A 25,467-nucleotide genomic window follows, 5' to 3' on the forward strand; every position below is an offset into this window, starting at 1 on the left:
TTTCTTGTAATAATTCTTAGCAATACTTTAGCCATTCGTCCTCTTGTATTGGTTGTACCCTTTACCTTTCTGTCTGAAGTTCCTCAACGTTTATCATGCCTCATTGGTATTGAGCTTATTTTTTTCTATTCTTTATTTCTCTTTTTGTTTCATAAGTGTGACTTTTGCCTTCTTCATTTCCTATGGTCAGCCACTTTTGGCAAGTTTTCTTCTTTTTTTTATTACAGGAACAGGATTAAAACTCAAAATTTTATAGTAGATTTATTACGTATCTTACAATGCGGAACATATTACAAATACGGGTACAACTTAGACTAGATATATGACAATGTGTAATATTGAGCAAATTAAAATCATACGAAATATTTTAAAATATTAAACATAACATAAATATGAATTCCATACAGATTTAGTTAATTTTTTAACATTTTTTTTTAATTTTTAACATATTATTACCACTTACTGTAAAAAAATCTATATTTCTTTTATTCATACTTGTGGATAGATGGGCGTGGAGTGTTAGGAACAGACACAGTGTTTCCTTCAGTTTTGATGTCCAAGAAAGTCAAAAATCTGTGTAATCAAAAACACACAACATATAGTGTTTATAAAACGACAAAAAATACCACACCTTTGATGATGACATGTAGTAAGCTGCTAATGATAACAGAAAGGCACTGATCTCCTTAATGCTATGTCTATATTTAAGCCTACAAAATGATTATTAGTACAGTTTTAGAAACATACAGCTTTTTGTAGAGAGCAATTTTTCGATGACGATTAACCAACTGTGTAGTACTCTAAATTTTTTGTTGAAAAACTCACTAATAATTTCTTACCGTGGGTCTGAAACTATTTTCTTATGAAATGTTTATATTTACTACTAATTTAATGGGAATTTTAATGAAATAAATCGTATTTTTATAACGATTTTCAAAGTTTAAATCGAAATGTCAAATGTAAAGTAATTTGAACTAAAATTATGGATTGTATCCATTAACTATGATAATTTAATATATAATGGGAATATTTAATGGGAATAAACAACAATTTTATTTAAATGAATCGTATTTTTATAACGATTTCCAAAGTGGATCCCGAAATGTCAAATGTAAAGTAATTTGAATTAAAATTGTGGATTATTTCCATTAACTATATAAATATGTGATTTAGCAAAACAATAAGACAAAATTAAAGTAATGAAAGAGTTGTTAAAAACAATTAAACCAATTAACTGCAAGTGTTCAGTTGTACCACTAACAAGAATTGATGCATAACTTATTTGTACTACTCTATTGTATGATTTTGTTCTTGTCATATTCATCATTGTTGTAATCACCACAGACACATTCGTATCAGAGTTCGCTGTTTGGACGTTCTTCTGTCAATCGTCTTGTTATATTATAATTCATTTGTAGCTAATACACTCGGCTGCAAAAAATCGATCCACTGAAAATTTGGTCATTTCTGATGTCTCGAATTTCCTAAACTTGTTGTCCGATTTAAGTGATTTTTTTTACCATGTTATAGCCTTATTCATTAACAATATCGCTGTAATAATATTGTTGCTAGACAGGTAAACTGTCATTGTATACCGGGTGTACGAATCAAACTGTGCTTTTTTCTCAAAGTTCGCATCACCCTGTGGACTATCCTAGCATTAATAAAATACTGAAATTAAAACCCCACTATGGCCTCAGGTTTTCTTAACATTCTGTTTTTAAATTCATTCGCTTATGTTGGATAATAAAAAAGTTAGGTACTTTAACAACTGGCCATGTTCGTGATCAGTACAGGGTGTTTCTAAATAAGTGCGACAAACTTTAAGGGGATATTTTACATGAGAAAATAATGGCAGTTTGCTTTATAGTCATATGTCCGCAAATGCTTCGTTTCCTAGATACAGTGTGTTCAATTTTTTTTACAAACTGACGATTTATTTATTGCTTTAAAACCAGTTAAGATATGCAAATCAAATTTGGTGGGTTTTAAGACGTAGTTATTGCACATTTTTTGACATACAATTAAGAATTTTATATTCACCATTGGCGTGCATACGGGTAATATGATCGGTCATAATACCCGTTTGCATGCTAATGGTGAATTTTAAATTCTTAATTGTATGTCAAAAAATGTGCAATAACTACGTCTTAAAACCTACCAAATTTGATTTGCATATCTCAACTGGTTTTAAAGCAATAAATAAATCGTCAGTTTGTAAAAAAAAATTGAACAGCCCCCGTATCTCGAAAACTAAGCGTTTGCGGACATATGATTATAAAGCAAACTGTCATTAATTTCATGTGTACAATTACCCCTTAAAGTTTGCCGCACTTATTTCGAAACACCCTGTACTGATGACGAACTTGGTCAGTTGTTAAAGGACCCAATTTTTTTTATTATTCAACATAAGTAAATGAATCTAAACACAGAATGTTAAGAAAATCTGAGACTATAGTTGGTTTTTAATTTCAGTATTTTATAAACTCTAGAATAGTCCACAGGGTGATGCGAACTTTGAGAAAAAAACACAGTTTAATTCGTACACCCGGTACACAATGACAGTTTACCTGTCTAGCACCAATATTATTACAGATATATTGATAAACATGGTAAAAAAATCACTGAAAACGGACAACAGGTTTAGGAAATTCGAGACATCAAATATGACCAAATTTTTAGTGGATCGATTTTTTTGCACCCGAGTGTATACAGTAATGCGCGTGCTATTAACCGGCAAAATAACGCAAAAGATGGAAAACATAATTCGTTATGAAATAAATGGAGATGAAATTACTAGAGGTGGAAAATTATCGATAGGAACCTATAAACTTACATTATATTGATAGTTTCCCACCTTTAGACGTATCGGAGGAGTTTGACAACTGCCACTGTGATAGGAGAATTTTATAAAATTCTCTGGCAGTTTGACTCCGATACATCTATAGGTGGAAAACTATCAATATAATTTAAATTATGTTATTACATATCTATGTTTCTATTGATAGTTTCCCACCTCTACTAGTTTCATCTCTTTTATATTATAATGTATATTTTCCATTTTTTCTGTTATTTCGCCGGTCATTAGCGCACTCATTATCTACAAATATTCACATATCTACTTGATTTTCTATATTTACGGCTTGGTCTACCCAAGTTATTTCCAATTTTGTTGTTAAGACTCTTAAATTTATTATTTCTGCCAACTGACATATTCTGTTCCCATTATCATTTTTGTTTTTTGGTGTATGGTTATGGTCCTATTTCCTTTTCCTACTACTCTTTTATGTAGTTCTTCTTTGCTCAAGTGTGCATTTAGTTCCCCTACGGTTACTATGTCATCATTCTCCTATATCTTGAGGCATACCCCACATACTAATTCGTAAGTCTTCTTTTTGAAGTTATACTTCTTTAGGCACGAGGGTGAATTTTTACATTCCCGGCGCATGCGCACACCGACAGTATGGTATTAGTCGCTACATCTTTATGTAGCGCAAATAAGGTGTGCGGGAAAAGAATATATTATTAGTGTTTTTAGTAAATATATTTATTATAATTTTTGTGTCTTTGGATTTGTCTTCCTCGGGCATAAGAACTTTATAATAATAGTAAGTATATTTAATTATTTTTGTATACTTCATTTGGTCTATTAATTTGTCAGTATGTATGAGAAATTTTGTAACCTGTCAAAGCCAAGGGGAGTATAGCTCAGTGGTAGAGCGTGTGACCGGAGATCGAGAGGTCCCCGGTTCGAATCCGTGTGTTTTCTAATTTTTTTATTTTTGGTATTTTTTTTAATAAAAAAGAATGTGTGTGCATTTTGTACGCACGTAAGAAGTTATAGTTCTATTATAATATAATCTAACTGCATATTATGATTTCAACGAAATCAAAATACCTATCTACTTTAAACAGTTTTTGTGTATTGTATTTAAATATTAAACTAATTTTAGAAAGAACAAAAATAATGCCAAAAATTAAAAAAGAAAAAACAAAAAGAATATGACTTTGTCCGGATTTGAACAGGGAACCTCTCGATCCCTAGGCGAATGCTCTACCGATCAGCTACCACCGTTTTTGTATTCAGTCGATCATTTCTCGGACATAATTACAATCACGGTGACAGATACATTAATTGAAAATAAATATTTTCAATAATACTTATTAGGAGGAAGACAACTCCACAGACATAAAAATTATAATAAATATATTTACTAAAAACACTTTCACGCGCACCTTATTTGCGCTACATAACTTAAAAGATGAAGCGACTAATACCATACTGTCGGTGTGCGTATGCGCCAGGGAATCTAAAAATTCACCCTCATACCTAAAGAAGTATAACTTCAAAAATTTTTGGAAAGTAGTAAGTAAAAATTAGTTTAATCTTAAAAAAATACAAATAACCTGTTGAAAGTATATTTATTTCGTTGAAATCATATACTAGGAGTATAACTTCTTACGTGCGTACAAAGTACACACACATTCTTATTTTATTTATTGTTTTTACTTTTTTAACCTTTCAGGAAATGCAGCATGAGAGACGACATTGATGTTTATGAAACACTTGAACGCAGTTCAACAGAACGCAGAACAACAAAGAAAATACAGAGAACAAACATGTAGAAGGCAATATTACAGAGAACGAAAATACAGATAATTTATATAATTACAAGTCGGGAAACAATAAAGAAAAAAACGCAAGAAAATATTGGAGATGAATATGAACTGACTAAGTAAAAAAAACAACCAATAACAGTAGGTATAAGAAAGATTATAAATATTGAGCTTTTGTGTATGAAATAAAAATATGGATTCACAAAACCTTATTTATTGATACATATCATAAGATATTAATTTTAATTATACAAGAGTATTACACAGTAATTTTTTAAATAATAGCTGCTTTTTTAATGGCGTAGACATTTTTATAAAAAGTTAAGCCAACTATCAGTTTTATCACAATAAGTGATATACATAAGAATGCAACTTTCACCACACGTGAAAACTTTAGGACCAGAATTAAAATTATTTTCTCTATATACAGCATGTATCAAAAATGTTGGTCAAACATTAGGCCAGAGACTAAAAACCGTGATTTGAGGTAACTTAAAGACTTTTTAAACATGTACTCAAATTTTTTTAAGTTATATCCTCCTCAGTCCATAGGTCCAGCCGGCTGGACAATGTTTACTAATTTATTACACGGTTACTATTCGGGTTGTGCATCACTGCGTCCTATATTGCAGCACATTGGACTTCCTGTTTATCAGTCAAATTTACTCATTTGAAAAATTCGACAACAGCGCCTACCTCGGTAGTTTGTTGTTACATGTGGTGAAACTTTTTAAGTTATGATGGCGGCTTCACAAAAATACAGTAAGTTGTAGTGTTTTTCTGTACTTTAAAGTATTGATTGTTTTTACTGTATGTTACTTGATGATTGGACGTATTTGTGGTAAATATATATTTGAAAATAATTACAACTGGACATGTTAGCGGTCCTCTAAACTTTTTGTCCAGCATTTTGGACATTGGGACTTAGTTAGCCAAATATGTTACCATACTCACATTTTTTAAGTTTAGTTACAGATAGTAAAAGGATATTGATGGAAAGTGCATTGGAGGCTATTTTGACAGATAACGATTTTTTCGTCAGTGAAGATAGCGATAATGATCAAAGGAAATGGATTTACAGGAATTTAAGCTGTATGTTGGAAGGTCACTAGCTCTAGGTGGTAAGCCTGCAAGTGATAGATAAGCTAGTGCGTCTATTTCAAGAAAACCGGAGACATCTGAAGATGAGGTGCCCATAATTCCTGTAAAAAGATCTACAGTTTTCCAGTTACCGCCTAGAGATGCCACAACCATTTGCCAATATGCTGTGTCAGCAATAGAAATTCTTATCGTGTTGCCTAAACCTCTTGGATGAACTAAGAAGACGAGGTTCTTTGGTACAGAATGCAAAATGTATATGTGTATTTCTCCTGAACCAGAATTTTTTTTCAGTTTCATACTTAAATTATATGAAAGCTAAGTCCTGATGTCCATTATGCTGGACATGTCATATTATGTTTGTCAAATAATTTTATTATAGTTTTTATAGATTTTCGTTTATTGTTTTCACAAATGAGGAGAGAAAATAGAAAATATTGTTAAAATAATAAAAACTTTTTTCTTGGGGCTGAAGAGGATATATTTAACCGTTTTACTGATTTCATCTTAAAAACAATTAACCCTACAGTTGTCACACTCATTTTTGACACACTCTTTCTACAGGGTGAGTGGGGAGGAATGTTCCAAACTTTAAGACTGTATAATATACGTAAAAATAATAAAAAATAACTCCTATGTTGTTATTCGATTTCCATTTGTTTCCGAGATACGGGATGTTAACATTTTTTTTACAAACTGACGATTTATTTTTTACTCTAAAACCGGTTGAGGTGTGCAAATGAAATTTGATGGATTTTATGACATAGTTATTGCGCATGTTTTGACACACAATTAAGAATTTTATATTCACCATAGGCGCGCGTACGCTCGCTTTCATCGATTGTCATTTGTTTCGAGCTTCTGTCAGATGTTGTATAATCTGTGTATAATAGTAATATACACGGATTATACGACATGTGACAGAAACTCGAAACAAATGACTGTGAATGAAAAGCCATATTGCTTGAAGGTCATGTTTGGAAAAATTCTCCAAATTTTGTCAATTTGCATCTATATTAGTCCAGTATGTTGTTTGACGTCCATTTTTGAACATCTGACTTCGATTCTCTCACTCATTACCTTTATCTTCACAAATTATGTCCAACTTGAAAAAGCCTTCCCCTTTATCTCTATCTTGTTAAGTATCAGCATATTGTTTGAGATTAATCTTTTAATGCTGATCTCCCGTTTATTTCTTACTATTTTGGTAAATTTATAATTCTCTTGATCCTGCATATTGTTTCACGTATTTTCCTACAAGTTCTCTGTATTTTGATTTTACATCTGTCTTGGTGCAGCATGTGGTTTAAGGTCCCTCTTTATTTTTTACTTTTTTTTACTTTTCTCTTTATCTTGGAAAATGTACAACAAATTTGGCCCAGCGTGTTGTTCGGGGTTCATATCTGGATAATAAAACTTGTCTTATTTTCATTATGTCTCCAATTTTGCCATTCTTTGACAAACTTACATTCATCTTAGTCTATCATGTTGTTTGAGGTCCACTTTTTGGTATCCTCTTTCTTACTGACATTCTATTCGTTCTCCCATTCCTACTACTTTGAAAAGCATGCAATTTTCTTGGTCCAACAATCCTTGATATTGTTCTGAAGCCAAAATTTGGCAAAAACACCATTATATGGATTTTGACCGCTCTACTTTGAACAACTTCGATCTAGTTTTCCATTTTTGAATGTATTCGTACGATGATTTCTATCATGATATTATATGGAAATATATTTTTGAAGTTATACTTCTTTAGGCACGAGGGTGAATTTTTACATTCCCTGGCGCAGGCGCACACCGACAGTATGGTATTAGTCGCTCAAACGTTATACGGGATCTGATTGGGTGTTAAAATCATCTGTCAATAATTGTTCAATATGGAGATTATGAATAAAAAAATGTTGTGTATATTAGTTTTTATAGTTGTGATGGCAGAGACAAAAGCAAGTTTATATTTGTAGTGACTTTTTAAATAATTTTTTGAAAGCGACAGGTACGTAATAATTGTAAATTTTTCAGTATCCTAATAAAAAATTACACCTATTTAGAAACCTATGGAAGGTACCAACCTATTTGGAAAATTTAAAATGAATCTACCAAAACAGTATGTAATGCTTTGATATACATAATTTGATTACCATCAAAATTTCTACCGATATTCACCTAATATATTGTTATTCCACAAAATATTCCTTTAATTCCACAAAAATCCAACTGATTTGATTAAATTGATATAAGTAATAAACAACTACTATCAAAAAGTTTATGGTGTAAACGTTCAGTTGGTGTATATTCCCACATGACAGACACGCGAAGTTGGCGCAGTGGGAAAGAACTTCGATTTTCGATCGACGGGAAGCGGATTTGATCCCCAATGCAAGTTACTATTTTTTTTGTACATATTTTATGATTGTAAGTATATTATTATATAATTTTTTCCGAAAATACGTATTTAGTTAAAATTTTTGGCAACAATTATTGTTCAGAAATCATTTCTTTGTGGCATTTTTCAATGTGTTTGTATGTGTTTTATTCTTTTATTTTTTTAATTTTTGGTATTGTTTTAATAAAATTTTTTGGAAAGTAGTAAGTATTAAAATTAGTTTAATAGTTAAATTAAATATAAATAAACTGTTTAAACTATATTGATTTCGTTGAAATCATATAATAGAAGTATAACTTCTTACGTGCGTACAAAGTACACACATTCTTTTTTTCTGTGAAGGGATGAAGTCAGAGAACACATTATATGAAAAACACATTTATTTTTCTACTTGTATACGTATACGTGAAAAATAACTTATAGTGAAAATAATACATTCAGTGATTAAACGCAACACTAATATTGTCTGCCATACAGTAGACAAGTAAAATAGTAATGATTACTAACGAATCACTCTGTATAATATTAAAAATAGTTCCACTGTATAATTAAACCTCTTGTTTGTCGGCTTAATTATAGTTAATTAAGAATACAGTTTTGTTAGTTTGCAAGTTAACACAAATCGCAGGATTGCAATCATAGACCTACTAGTTAACTTTTTGACCAGTCTTTTTATTACACTTTATATAGAGTGTCCATAAAAATTAAACGTAATCTTTAGCAAATAATTTAAAGTAGAGATATAGTCCCTACAGAATGGTAAAACGAATTCTATATACGTGGTGGTTCTTATAAACCAAGTAGATGTTTTTTTCTTCGATAGTTAAAGGATATTTGTCCATTTTTTTTTCATAATAGTTTTTAAAACTTTTTTAAAACAAAAAGTTAAAATTCAAAGTAGAATTATCAACAGTTTTCTTTTTAATACAATCCTATAGCCAACAGTGCAGACCAACTTGAGATCAGATTCATTTAAAATCGAGAAAGTTACAGCATAATATACGATTATTATAGTTTTCTATAGAATATCCACCATACAATCCTGATTTAAGCCCTATAGAAGTAGTCAAAGTGTTCGTTGAAGATTAATTTACCTATCCACTGTTGATAAAACTCTGCCTGTGCTGACATTAATATCACCATTTCTGGATAAGTTTAGCTCACCACCTAGGTAAAATTTTATCCTGCTCACAGATGATGATCTACAGAGAATACTATACTATTATACACATTTAACAAAATATGATAATTTAATATAATAATATTCTTTAGAATTCTTCACTCCCAATTTAGATTTGTAACTGAAACTGTTATTTTTCTTTGTATAATTGTTTACAGTCTAATTATATCATTGTTCTTGTAGTTTTTAGGTATTTTTATGTACAATAACAACGTGATACATATACTACATACAGGGTGGGGCATTAGTGTGACAAAGTCCAATTACTCGTTTGTCGTAAGAGATACGAAAAAAGTTATTTAGGTAAAAGTTGGGGCACAGATAGGATCATAATATAAAAATATTTTCAAATATACAGGGGCGTGCGTATTGACAGTGTGACACAAATTTATGTTTTTTTTAAATGGAACACCCTGTATATTTTTAAATTTTTGGATTCTCCTCAATGTTCCGTTTCTTAAAATATAGGGTTTTGTAATATTTTACGAGATTGTTTAAAAGATAATTACGTTTTTTTGTTAATTTCGTAGCAACATTTACACCCTGTAGAATTGTAGCGATTTGACATCAAATTTTTATTTTATGTTTAAACGATTTTTAATATAGTCTACTACTGTTAATGTATTAACAATAGTAGACTATATTAAAAATCGTTTGAACATAAAATAAAAATATGATGTCGAATCACTACAATTCTACAGGGTGTAAATATTGCTATGAAATTAACAAAAAAACGTAATTATCTTTTAAACCACCTCGTATAATATCACAAAACCCTACATTTTAAGAAAGGAAACATTGAGGAGAATTTAAAAATGTAAAAATATACAGGGTGTTCCATTTAAAAAAACATAAGTTTGTGTCACCCTGTCAATATGCACGCCCCTGTATATTTTTTTTTATGTAATTAGGTATGTTTATTTACAATCTACATCATTAAAAGAGTATTAAGTAAATTTTTTCCAACCCTGTATATTTGAAAATATTTTTAAATTATGATCCTATCTGTGCCCCAACTTTTACCTAAATAACTTTTTTTCGTATCTCTTACGACAAACGAGTAATTGGACTTTGTCACACTAATGCCCCACCCTGTATACATGAAATTTTGTATTTTCTTTATATGTAGTTTTTAAATATTTTTTAGATACTACAAGTAATTCAATACATTTAAGATCAATTTGATAACAAAATAACTGAAAATAACTTTAAATAAAAAACATACCACTATTTCTTTTAATGCAGCTTATATGCTCCATAATTTCATCACAAATTTGGACTTTTTGCGTAGTTTGTGAGTTAAATTAAACATTTTTATAAAAAATGCAATATATTAGACAAATATGACAATTAAATAATTTTAAAAACTGTAAATAAACATTGAAATTATTAGACTGGGGAACAATTTAAAAAAATATGTATTTAGAGATTGTCTTACAAAACTGTAATTATTTTTTTTTCTACCACGTCCACACTTCTTCTCTATCACAAAATCTGGTGATCCAAACATTGTACATCAACCGCTTGTTGACAAGAACATCATATTTCCATCTCTACATATAAAATGTAGCCAGATTCAACACTTGTCAACAGTTTGCTGAGTAATTATATCAATATTTTGCACTTTTTTTCTGTAGTGTTGTAATACCTATTGTATTTATAAAAAATGGGAAATGAAAAAAATATTACTTGAGAACGTAAAATTATATTCTATTTTCATTTATTAATCAAATCAATTCTAAATATTGTTTGTTACAATAAGGACTAAATTGTATTAAATTAAATATATCGAAGAAAAAATCAACTCTATTATTTTCAAATAAATAAAAACCACCCTGCAACTTAATGTAACACTACACATAGTATCATTCTAGAAGGATAAATGTATCAAAGATAATAAATTCAAAATTACCAATAACAATAATATAAAAAACAATTCCAAGAGAGCTTAAACCACGCTTATTTGCAGTTGATAGGATTGTCATGTTTCTACTACACCATAGTACCATGATAAGTTATTAAAAAAGATTAGGAAAACCTTTGGAGATACCACACGCACGATTCCATGGCACCAGGACATCTCGTAACGCGACAGTTCGTAACGGCACAATTCGTAACGCCAATGATTATGTTTTTTTTGTTGCAAATTTAGTATTACTGAATTACATTTCACAGATATTTTCTATATATTCTTCTTAATATGACAAGCTTATGAACAGTTTAATAGTACTGTATTTACTATAATAATTAATACAATTTACATTACTAGATTATACTGATTTTAAGGCATCATTTTAAAAATATTTTTTATTTAATATTTAATAATATTTATTTAGTATTTCTCCACAAAATATGAAATGTGTCAAAAATCTTTATCCTGATGGTGGTTCGTTAAATTGATAGTCATTTCAAATTTTAACTGTAATAAATGTTAGTTTCCCCATTAAAAAATAAAATAATTCCATTATGACGTTACGCATATGTATAGTTACGAATTGTCCGTTACAATTTGTGGGGTTACGAAATGTCGCGTTACGAGATATCTTGTCACGCAGACGGGCAACGAAATGATTTAGGACGCTCTCTCTTATTTGTTTACATCACATGTAACAGTTCAACATTGAATATATCAGTCTTATCCATTTACAGAGTGAAAAAACATGACATAAATGAATCATTCCTTCGACTAAACAGCAAAATAAATAAATAAAAAAATATATTTACTCTTAAATAAGTTTTATGTCTCAAAGTATCTCGAATCAAAAATAACTGAATATCAGTATCAACCTTTTAGCCTAGATGGCTTAAACTCAGTAGTACAACTTACATGTACAGGGTTATTCACTATATTTTGACCTCCCTGTAAACTGCTTTATTTACAGAATTAGAAAAAAATGTAAAATACAAAAGTTATTGGATTTTTAAATTATGATTTTTTGGCATATATATCGTACTAGTGACGTCATCCATTTGGTCGTGATGACGTAATCGACTATTTTTTTAAATGGGAATAGGGGTCGAGTGCTAGCTCATTTGAAAGGTTATTCAATTCCCTATTCAGTAATATAAACATTAACGTGATTAATTATACAGGGTGTCCAAAATTTTTTTTTAATTAAATTAATTGACACAAAAAGAAGAATGTATGTAATTTATTTAATTTAAAATACATTTTACTGCTGTTAGAAAACAGAAATAAAAGTTTATTGCACAAATAAACATTGATTTTTGCTTAAATTCAATGTTCAAACTGTCAAGAGGCCGATAGGTTGAACATTGACTTTAAGTGAAAAGTAATGTTTATTTATTCAATAAACATTTATTTCTGTTTTCTGATAGCAGTAGAATGTATTTTGAATTAAATAAATTACATACATTCTTCTTTTTGTGTCAATTAATTTAATTTAAAGGCTTTTTTTTACACCCTGTATAATTAATAATGTTAATATTTATATTACTGAACAGGGAATTGAATAACCTTTCAAATGAGCTAGCACTCGACCCCTATTCCCATTTAAAAAATAGTCGATTACGTCATCACGCCCAAATAGATGACGTCACTAGTACGATATATAATTAAAATTCGTGTCAAAAAATCATAATTTAAAAATCGGATAATTTTTGTATTTTACATTTTTTTCTAATTCTGTCAATAAAGCAGTTTACAGGGGGGTCAAAATATTGTGAATAAGCCTATACACCTCATGTATGGTAAGCTCACACCTAAGTATGCGATTTATTACCCGTGGAAGTTAATTGATCTTTGACAAGTCATAGTTAGGTTCTCAACAAGCTCAAACTTTAGAATTTAAATTTACCGATGTGTCATGGGTTCGGATTTAGTCGGGCGCATGACGCACTGGTGCTTTCTGTGCAATTTGAACTAATACAGTCAGATTTTTCTCAGCATTTACAGTTATTGTATAAACACGGATTTTCTACGTCGCTAGGAGGCTATACTGGATGTTTATCGTCAATTGTATTTTACATTTTTTTCTAATTCTGTAAATAAAGCAGTTTAGAAGGGGGTCAAAATATAGTGAATAACCCTGTACATTCATTGGGGCCAACCGACCGGCTCTGTCCCGTCATACAGCTAACCGACTATAATAACTTTTATTTATATTCAATTCAGAATGTGTGTACTGATTTTCAGCCTTAGTAAATGGAAATAATTACCTTCGTAGGAAAGCAATTTTGATACCCTCTCAGTAACCCCTGTTCTACGTTTCGCTTGACCGACCGCAGTATGTTTCTCTACTGTAAACAATCAAGTTCTAGTAATCAACTGTGAACAATCTGGCTTTAGTAAATTCAAAGAGATTTTTCAGCGCTGCCTCTCCGTCTATAAGACACCATTATATGTTAGGATATAGCAATTTACATGCGCATTTATGTACACTTCGCGTCAAAAAAAACTGGTACAAGTCTTATAACCGAAAATCGTGTTTTTCTAGTTGTGTAAATTGGTCTTGTCACATATGTCATTCTTATTTCTAGGCAACGTTGCCAGTTCAACTAAAATATTATATCAAACCAGGTAAAAGCAGGGCTGTGCGGCAGACCGCAAGTTTTTAGTAGGTTTACTAAAAATTAAAACAACATCGAGCATTCTCAATTAGTCAGTCAAAATTCTCTTATTAATTTTGTAATGTTCCATCATCTCAATTAAGTACCCATAAATTAATTCGTGTTCTATTATAATTTATGACAGATATGACATGAATGACCGATAATAACTCTAGACATGACATTAAATTATTATGTTTAATTTAAAATCGAGAAATGTGAAGGGTTTCTCGTAAAGTTATGGGATACTAATAAATAAAACACACTGGAAAAATTAAAATTTGAAATTAATACAAAATGAATAACTTTTACAGTGAATAATTGTGGAACTTAAATATTATGTATTACAATAAAATTCGAAACTGCTGAAATATTAAGCACATAGGTGGAAAATGTCGCCTGTCAAAATGTTCAATGTGTTTTATTAATAAATGTATTCATTTTTTTTTCGAATCATGAGAAATATAATAAGAATTTTTCACAGAAATACGCCAAAGTTAGGCCACACACATTACCATAATGTGTATCGGTTGCGTTCCGTCACAGTGAAGTTATTATAAATATTGACAATTTGAACTGTCAAAATTTTTATTTTATCATTTCTTGTTTAAAAAATAATAAAATTGATAAGATAGCCTCAGTTGAGGAGAAAGTAATAATAATAAAGATGTTTTATTTAGTCAATAGTGTGCGAACAATAAGGTAAATAATAACGTGGGCCTAACTTTTACACACATGCCTACTGTGGCAAATGTAGGTATTTTTCAAAATGTTGGAATGTGTTTAAATCCTAGAACAATTTTAGCTTTTGTTTTTAATACAGATTTTAATCCCATACAAATAGCTTCTCATGATTTTTGTTGTAAAATGATTAGGGAAGCAGGAATTTAACAGTTTAGAATTTTACATTAAGTTACCTATGGCCCGTTTTACGATTCACCGCCATGATTTTTGAACGTTATTTTTTGTATTTAGATTTAGTGCAATTCCATTATCTGTGCTGGCAAGAACGCCGTGATTCACGAGCCATTGTGTCCAGTCTGAACACAGGTTTACATTGTGAAAAAAAAGTGTACCAGTTTTTTTTGACGCGAAGTGTACGTCACAGTCAATTAAAATCTAAACAAAGGAGAACATCACTAACTCTTTGAATGCTCCCGTCAGAAATCAGTCAGTCTTGAGAGTTACACATTTTGGATAAAAACTTGTCAGCAGCCAAAAATTTGACAGCAAAAACTCTTCTTTTTAGCAATAAGCTTTAATTATTTTCATTAGTCTTAGGGCCGGTTGTTCGAACGCTAATCAACAATGATCACTATCAAATATTTAATTACTATCACCAAAACTGTCAACTTTTATTGGGATGCTGAAAACACAATGGATTAAAATTATGAGATTAGTTAATCAATTAACATTACAATTATTAACATAATTGATTAAGTAATTTCATATTATGTTTTCAGCAACCCAAACAAACTTGACATTGACAGTTGGCGACAGTAATTAAATATTTGATAATGATCATTGTTGATTAGCTTTCGAACAACCGGCCCTCAGACTTCAACACTTCTTAACACATTCAATAATTATGACGTACCGATGCGTCGTAGTTGCGCACATGTGTACGACGCACATGTGCGTGATGTTCAATAAAAACCTAAACAGAGAAAAGCATCACCAACTACTTGAAATGTTGATGAGTTAAACTCAATTTATACAGTTTAATAATCTTTGCTCAGACTTTAAACATAATGCTCGATAACAATGGTGCAGCTAAACTGATAAAACAATCCGATGAAGGACATGGTGATTAGGTAAACAATGTGCTTGACGCACATATGCGTCACGTTCACTAACTATTTGAAATGGCCGTCAAAAATCAATTTTCTTCAATTTCGGTTTTCAATTCGTCAAAATCCAAATCTTAAACGAAAAACTCTTCTTTCAGCAATACACTTTAATAATCTTTACAAACATTCATTAAATATAGAGATACTTATAGACCTATCCTGTCGATAATATAAAAAAACGTTTTTTTTTTAAATTAAATATTGGCTCAACTCTGTAGTGAAATGTTAAATAGTGAACTATACTCAAACTAATAGTACATGCCACGTTGTTTTTGACGTCACTGGATCAGTTTGTTACGTTAGCTGCAAAAATTATGTTCATTTTGATAGTTGATTTTCTCGTGAATATCATGAACTCGTTATTTTTAATATTTTAAATATTTTCTTTAATATTTACAATGTTGGACAAAGGTTTAATCCAACTTCTCTTTCGAGTTTACACCAGGTGGAAGGAAGGACATGTTTTTCTTGTGTTAAGTTTGCGTCACCCTGTAGTAGGCAAGGTACAAGGGTCTGAATACATTGCAATCATATTGTAGGCTCATGTTTTTGAAATATTTATATTTTAAATATTAAATACAGTGAAATAATAAGTATTTATCCTTCAAAATACACTGCTCAATTTTCTACAAAATACGCTGTAAGAGTCGTATCAGTTTTTTTTTGGAACCAGCTGTACATATACCTACCCTTGTACCTTATCCATATAGAGTGTCTCAAACTTAACATAAAAAACATTTATTGTCTTTCACTCGGTATAAGCTCAAAAGAGAAGTTTGAGTAAACATTTGCCCAACAGTAATAGACGGAGAGGCAGCGCCGAAAATCTCTCTGAATTTACTAAAGCTAGATTTTTCACAGTTGATTACCGTGATTGTGTGGAGAAACACACTGCGGTCGGTCAAGCGAAACGTAGAACAGGGGTTACTGAGAGGGTATCAAAGTTGCTTTCCTACGAAGGTAATTAAATCCGTTTACTAAGGCTAAAAATCAGTACACACATTCTAAATTGAATATAAATAAAAGTTATTATAGTCGGTCAGCTGTATGATGGGACAGAGCCGGTCGGTCGGCCCCAATGAATGTACAGGGTTATTCACTATATTTTGACCCCCCTCTAAACTGCTTTATTTACAGAATTAGAAAAAAATGTAAAATACAAAAGTTATTCGTTTTTATAATTATGATTTTTTGACATATATATCGTACTAGTGACGTCATCCATCTGGGCGTGATGACGTAATCGACTATTTTTTATGAGAATAGGGGTCGTGTGCTAGCTCATTTGAAAGATTATTTAATTCTCTATGCAGTAATATAAACATTAAGATCAATATTTATACAGGGTGTACAAATTTTTTTTAATTATTAATTAAACAATTATTTTAATTAAAACAATTTTTTTGGACACCCTGTATAAACAATCATGTTAATGTTTATATTACTGAATAGGGAATTGAATAACCTTTCAAATGAGCTAGCACATGACCCCTATTCTCATTTAAAAAATAGTCGATTACGTCATCACACCCAGATGGATGACATCACTAGTACGATATATATGTCAAAAAATCATAATTTAAAAATTGAATAAGTTTTGTATTTTACATTTTTTCTAATGCTGTAAATAAAGCAGTTTAGAGGGGGTCAAAATATAGTGAATAACCCTGTACATTCAATGGAAACGACCGACCGGCTCTGTCCCGTCATACAGCTGACCGACTATAATACCTTTTATTTATATTCAATTTAGAATGTATGTACTGGTTTTCAGCCTTAGTAAATGGATTTAATTACCTCCGCAGGTAAGCAACTTTGACAAGCTGTCAGTACCATCTGTTGTACGTTTCGCTTGACCGACCGCAGTATGTTTCTCTACACAATCACAGTAATCAACTGTGAAATAACTAGCTTTAGTATATTCAGAGAAATTTTTCAGCGCTGCCTCTTGGACTATAATCATAAAAAAATTTAGCAGAATCCGTTAAGGGAGCGTTCAAGTATTACGTAACGCGATTTTTGAAGATTTTTGACCCGCCCCCCCCCTACGTAACGCACTCTAATGGGCGTTTAACTATTGCGTAACGCAATTTTTGAAGATTTTTGACCCCTCCCCAACCTGCGTTACGTAATACTTGAACGGTCCCTAATTTGTTCACGAGAAAATTAACTATCAAAATGAGCATATTTGTTGGTAGTGCAATACTTTTAAATATAACTCGAATTTTTCAAAAGATTATTTCAGCACGACAAACACTGTTTTTCCAGAAGGAAATAAACGATTTTGTAACTAATCCTTCAGAAAGGTATGTATTGTTCGTCCGCTATAACTTTTCCCATGCGTCACGATTCATTTTCAAACAAATTAAGTCAAAACATAAAGTGAAACGAACGACGATGTGTATATACATTTTGTATACTGTATACTATATACTACACACATCGGCGTACGTTTCACTTTATGTTTTGACTTAATATGATTGAAAATGAATCGTGACGCATGTGAAAAGTTATAGCGGACGAACTATATTAGTCCTCTTTTCGATCGGATTTATATCTGATAAGGGCTATTATGGTGACCAATATAATTTTTAAATTGAATCCCATCAAGGTAAAAATTCATTATTCTAGCAACATCGACATAAGGACGTGCGTTATCGTGCATTAGCACGAATCTGTCATATCCCATATGGCTAGCCAATGACAAAACATGATCTTCTAAAATTATTTCAATGTACATGTCAGCTGGCAGTCGCCCAATCACTTCCATACGTATGTCCTTTCAAAGCAATATGTACCTATCCGTAGCACTATGCCGCCACCAGCAAAACTAACGCTCTGTTTGAGGTTACAACTGGCACACCGTTCACCAACTCTTCTGTAGACAATTTTTTGTCAATCTCACTTCTATGTGAACGGTATGCCAGTTGTAACCTCATACAGAGCGTTAGTTTTGGTGGTGGAGGTATGGTGCTATGGAGTGGTATTTCTTGGAAAGGTCAGACCGAACTTGTGGAGGCGATTGAGTGAATGACAGCTGACATGTACATTAAAACATTTTAGATCATGTCTTGCTATTTGCCAGCCATATGTGATATGACAGATTCGTGCTAATACATGATAGCCCACGTCTTTATGTCACTAGAATAGTGAATACTTTTTCCAAATATACAATATTGTGTCCATGAGTTTATATAGTATTTCTATTACTATTTATAGATAATACAAATACTATTAATTAATTTAAAATGTAACTGATTAGTTTATATTTACTGTTATGCACTACAAATTTAGCTTATTTTTAATCAAGAACGACCTAACCTTAAAAATGTGATGGTGACGTCACAACATCGTGGCGGTTTAGGCATTTCTTGACAACTTCTCTATTGAACACTTCACAGGACCTAACGGTGCTTACGACAAAAGCCTTTTGACTCACAAACGGTGCGAAAATGAAAGCAATTAATGGAGATTAATAAGACCACAACCAAACACTTGAAGCTTCTGTTGGAACATTTGTGGCTTATGAAAAATTTCTACTGCTTCGGTTATTAATGTTAGTATCTATCAGTCATTTCGAGAAGACCTCGAATTGGAGACTCTTTTAATAAAAATTGTTAATATCAATGCGAAGTAAAGTGTATAAATATTCGTGTAAATAGTAAGTTAAGGTGCAATTTGACTTGAAAAAAAATTGAAATTTACTAAATTAAATAAATACGATAACTAATCTTAAGAGAGGTGATGCAACATGATGTCTATTCATTACACCTCATATTTACCTTGTGAGAACGCAATAGATGGGCAGTGGCGGATCTAGGGTTTATTGGGATAAATTTTTCTGTATATGGTTTAAGTTTCATGTCAGCTAATATATTTTTATGGTTCAACAATTTTTCTCTTTCCTATGGGAATTTCTCATATTTCTCCGCCCCGTAATGCTCCACTCCACTGCAATAGACTAAAATGTTTACTAAAACGGATCTAGAGTCACAAGAAGTTGAGTGGTCACACTTTCCTGGGCATATGCTTAGTAAACACTCTGAAATAAACAGATCAAATTCGTTTTTTACCTCTCTTCAAAATTTCTCTTATTTTAGCGAGATTGTAGCAACATACTGGTTTAGATCAGTTGAAGTATCGTAAATGTATGCAAACCGTCAAGAAAGTAAAATGCGAATGAATTGTTTTATATCATTTTGCGCACATATCTAATTTTTCGTCATTTCCACCTTGTCCAACCGATGCGCAATGATTCATGTTAAGGTGCTGCGCACGCAACGATATGATGGCAATAGTTGCGCGCGCATCGCATACTGGTGTCTCTCACCTAGTGGGAAAGGTGCTGAAAAAGTGGAACATTTAGGAACGTAACATAATACAAAAGGGCTGAATTTTCACTCGTATTGTATTTCTGGCTTGTCTATTTCACACACCGATACTATTAAAAAAAGTTGTTAAACTATCACAGTCTGAGTACGCTAAAATCTACCACCAAAGAAACTAAATGTATCTTCATAGAAGAACTCATAGTATACATCATCCCAGTTTTTGGGTCACATTTGTCCTGTAAATATTTTTCTGAGGATATCGATATAATAATATAACGACGTCGATACGACGCAAAACATTAAAAACTTTTAGAACTTTTCACCGCGAACCAAATTTTGCAAGCCTAAAAATAGATTTCTGGTTTATAACGTTATTATTTTATTCTTAATATATTTAGATTTCGTTTGTTTGTTAACTTTATGTTTTGTTCTGCTATTTTTATACTGGTGGAGTGGTTCGTAGCCATATAGATTTCATATGTATAAATAAAAGACACAGATACTCAGTATTGGCAGTCAAAACATATCCAAACGCAGATGTACTAATACATCACAATATTTTGGTAAGAAAAATAAAACTGAAACTGAAAAGGGCTACAAGGACGAATAAGCAAAAAGTTACCATTGATATTGAAAGTAAATCAAGAAATAACCAGTGTACTAGAACATAAAATAAAGATAAAATCAAGCAAAGGAAACTGGGGAGGAGCTACTGAGAAAAACTGGACGAGAAAAAGATATATTAAAGACCGTTCAAGAAACAAAATTTAGTGCAGTAAAAACAAGATGAAAAGAAAGGTGGATGATAGAAGACTTACTCAAGACTCATGGACCAATGAAGACAAGCCAGAGATAAAGATAAAAACGAATAAAGATTGTAGTGAAATTAAACATGATCAATATAAATGACAAAAAATGGAAAAGCACTTGGTCCCGATGAAGTGAGTGCTGAAATTCTTAAGTTTTTGGAAGAAAATGAAATAAAAGCATTTGTAGCCTCTTTAACAGAATTTATGACACTGGGATATTACCAACTGATTAGCTTTTGTCGACATTTGTCACAATACCAAAGAAACAAATGTAGAGGAGAGAATTAGTAATACTCAATTCGGATTCAGGATTGGCTTGGGAACGAAAGAAGCTTTGTTCAGTATCCAAGTACTGATACAGAGATATAAATCAATATGTATACATCTGTGCAATCGATTTTGAAAAGGTCTGACAAACCAAATGGTAGAAATCTTGAAAATATCTGGAAAGGACGATAAAGATTAACGAATAATTACAAATCTACACTGGCATCAAGTAGCAAAAACAAGAGTTAAACAAGAACTGTCGAATGAGATAAATATAAAAAGGAGAGTGAGACAAGGTTGTATACTCTCGCCTTTAATTTTTAACTTGTATTTGAGAGCCAACTAATGGTAAAACAAAACGGAATGTTAACAAAATCTGAAAAACTTAGGAATAAAATAATCACTTGAAAATAATAAAAATAAATATAATGTTTATTTATATTGGTACTGTCTGTTTAAATAAAGTTAAGCTATTACAGTTTTTACATGGCTATATCAAGTGACGTATGATAGCGAAGAATGGACAATGAAAAAATAAAATACCGAGAAATTGGAATTAAAGGCACAGATAGTGAGATGGATGGGACGTGTGATGAGAATTGAAAGGAAGAGGATGCCAAAGATGATTCTAAAACGTGACCCAATCACGAAGAGAAGGAAAGGACGACTCACAGATGGAAAAGAGAAAATTGATGGTTGAGAAGAAAGAGCAACAAATATGGATGAATGGAGGAGAATCGTAAGTCAATTTAGTAGTCAAGGAGCATGATTGGACAAGAAGCCACCCCACTTGATAGAAGTTTTGTAATATATAAGTACAGTGGTGTTAAAAAGTCCTGCATCACCTAAGCGCCTTATAGTTTTTGAGGTTTAACACAAGTTTTTTGTATATTTTCGCTAATTCATTTTAAGTTTGTGCTTGTAATTAGCATTATCGGTATACTTACTGTTTTTTAAATTACTAGCTCAAAATTCTACAGAAAAGATTAAAATAATCTGATTGAAGGGATTTCCCATAATCCGAGAAAATTATGAGGTGATTAATAAGTCGTTAAAGTACTATTAAATTGAATCTTAATGACAAATTTGCCACATATTTTGACTATATAAACACTGTAGTTACCCTAACACATTTATTCGCTCTTTGATTTTTGATAAAAACGTCAAAATGTCATCCCAGACCAAACAAACTAAATTATCGAACGAAAAGCGTTTTGAAATTATTTTTCACCATAAAAACGACAAATCTAGTCGCTAAGTAGCATCCGCAGTAAACTGTAATCAATCTACAGTAATTAGAGTCATTAAGAAGTATGCTGAACAAGGAAAAATCGACGACAGACCGCGTATTTGGTAAGGTCATGCAGGACTTTTTAACACCACTGTATTATATGAATTGTATTTTAGTCCTAGGCCTTCAAGGAGCATGATTGGACAAAAAGCCACCTCACTTAATACGAGTTTTGTAATATATAATGTATTAATTGTATTTTAGCCCTAGGCCTTCAAGGCCTGTTTGTTGAGCTTTGTAAATGAATAAACATCAACAATTTTACTAAAAGAGTCTCGTCTACAACGTTCATATGTCACACAGACGGTATTAGTTAATGAATGAGACGCTATTAGCAACAAACTGATAGTTCTCAACTAACCGGTTGTAGAGCTCTCGACGAACTTTGGCTGTGAACTTGTTGACGACGCAGAGCGTAGACGCTGTGGCAAAGAGGGTGTTGTATAAGAGGACTATCTTCAAGTTGCCGAGCCACTCGATGCTTCCGAAGTCGCCCAGAAGATCGAAATTTGTTATTCCTGCAATTGAAAATATTATAATAAAAGTAGTATACAGTGATGAGCGCGCTAATAACCGGCAAATTGACGTAAGAGTGGGAAAACATAATATATTGTGAAGTAAAAAGAGATGAAACTAGTAGAGGTGGAAATTATCGATATAAACGTATAAATTACATTACATAGATTCCCACTAACTAGTGACAGTTAGATGAAGATCTTTCAATTCCAAACATAAAAAAATGTAAAGCCAGATTAACGAATTTGTTGCTTAGATATTATAAATTGTTTATCCCAAGAGGTCAAATGTCGAAGACTATAACTTTTTGAAAAAAAAAAATCGTAGAGAGTTGGTGAAACATCCAATCTCCTTCTAAAGAGTTATATTTTCATATTCTGATGTAAATAAATGCGTAAAATATTTTTAAACCTCTATTTTTTGGGTTTGAAAATAAGGGGGCAAATCTCGTTATAAACATTTAGAGCTGAAGCGGCCCTGTACATCCTATGAGTTTTTAACTTACAGATTATTGTTGCTGAAGATGAAACGAAGATTTATAAAAAAATAAAAAATTTCTACGACCAACTGAAGCCGAGATAATTTTTGGGATTGAAAATAAGGGGGCAAATTTCGTTATAAACATTTAGAGGTGAAGCGGCCCTGTATATCCTATGAGTTTCTAACTTACAGATTATTGTTGCTGAAGACGAAACGAAGATTTATAAAAAAATTGAAATTTTCTACAACCAACTGAAGCCGAGATAATTGTTTTTTTTTAAATCGTAGTGCCTTTATTTATAACAATTAAGAAATTATTTTATAGTCATTGACTAAAGAAAGACTTATATTATCTTAAAATAAAAATTATTATAAAATATAATTACATTTAATTATTAAAAATTATTTTTTAAATCGGTGCTTTTGCAAGCGGCCGAATTTTGCAAATCGTCCGGCTCGCTTCAAATCCGCGCGCTCGGAAAATTCTTACGTAACTTGTATTCAATTTTGACAGAAAACAATTTAATAATATTACCATTATAATATACAGTCTATTTACCAGTGTATTTGTTTTTCTTGATAAACTTTTATATGTGAAATGCAAAAAGAATAGTCACTACAAGAAGAAAAAGTTTTATATTGTATATTATAGTAAGAAGTAACATTATTATTATTATATTTATATAACAATGAAAAAATTAAAAATATAGTTATATATTTCATATATATGTATCATTTTTGTAATATTATTTCTTCAGAAATGAAATTTCACATATAAAAGTTTATCAAGAAAAACAAATACAGTGGTAAATAGACTGTATATTATAATGGTAATATACAGGGTGAGGCAGTTAAAGGGCCTATTAGAAATATCTCGAGAACTAAAGGCAACAGACTCATGAAAATTGGCCCGAAGGGGTTTTGAAGAGTGATCTATTTAATGAAAATATTTTCATCTATTTGCTACTTCCGGTTATACCGGAAGTTGCTTATAACTTCTTTTTTTAAATGGGATACCCTGTATATTTTTACATTTTTGGATTCTACTCAAAGTCTTATTTCTTAAAATATGAGATGTTGTATTGTTATACGGGGTAGTTTAAAAGATAATTACGTTTTTTTATTAATTTCGTAGCAACTTTCACACCCTGTAGAATTAAAGTAGTTTGACATCAAAAACTTTATTTATGTTCAAATGATTTTTAATATAGTCTACTATTGTCAGAAATTATTAGTATAACTAATTGTTGAATTTTAGTATACAGGGTTGGTCGAAACTCGGAATGAGTACTTTCTTAGTTTTCTTAAATGGAACACCCTATATTTTAGTATTGTAATGAAATGATATTTATGTTACTTTTTTTATTTCTTAAGCATTCCCTATACCTAACTGCTTTAATTTGTGCTTAATTGTTAATGGCACCAACAATCTTAACTACGTAAGTATTTTGATAGCTCAAGCATTATTGGGAATTTTAACGATCAGTCTAGATTAATATGTATTTATTTCCGAAAAATTATTTGTGACTGAATATTTTCAAGGCCAACCTAATAAAATTTCACGTATTTTTTGTTGCAATTAATGTTTGGCTTGAATCACAAATAACTCACAAATTAAAGCAGTTAGGTATAGGGAATGCCTATAAAATAAAAAAGTACCATAAAATATCATTTCATTACAATACTAAAATACCATTTAAGAAAACTCAGAAAATATTCATTCCGTGTTTTGACCAACCCTGTATACTAAAATTCAATATATAGCTATACTTATAATGTTTAACAATAGTAGACTATATTAGAAATTATCTGAACGTAAATAGAGTTTTTGATGTCAAAGTACTATAATTTTACAGGTTGTGAAAGTTGCTACGAAATTAATAAATACACGTAATTATCTTTTAAACTACCCTGTATAATAATATAAAACCTCATATATTAAGAAAGGAGACATCGAGGAAAATCCAAAAATGTAAAAATATACAGGGTGTCCCATTTAAAAAAACGAAGTTATAAGCAACTTCCGGTATAACCGGAAGTAGAAAATAGATGAACATATTTTCATTAAATATA

General features: G+C 31.0%; 1 protein-coding gene across 1 annotated transcript in view; it reads right to left on the reverse strand.

The window, feature by feature from the left end:
• Positions 1-248: 248 nt before the first annotated feature.
• LOC126886721 (protein Lilipod) overlaps positions 249-25,467 on the reverse strand; it is a 119,879-nt gene continuing 94,660 nt past the window's right edge. The window contains exons 8-9 of the mRNA XM_050653729.1: positions 22,760-22,916; positions 249-573 (exon numbers count right to left, since the gene is read on the reverse strand). Coding sequence (XP_050509686.1) covers positions 486-573; positions 22,760-22,916 — 245 coding nt within the window. The 3' untranslated portion in view covers positions 249-485. The remainder of the gene's footprint in view (positions 574-22,759; positions 22,917-25,467) is intronic.

The sequence above is a fragment of the Diabrotica virgifera genome, chromosome 6 (assembly GCF_917563875.1).
Source record: "Diabrotica virgifera virgifera chromosome 6, PGI_DIABVI_V3a".
NCBI classification, from domain to species: Eukaryota; Metazoa; Arthropoda; class Insecta; order Coleoptera; family Chrysomelidae; genus Diabrotica; species Diabrotica virgifera.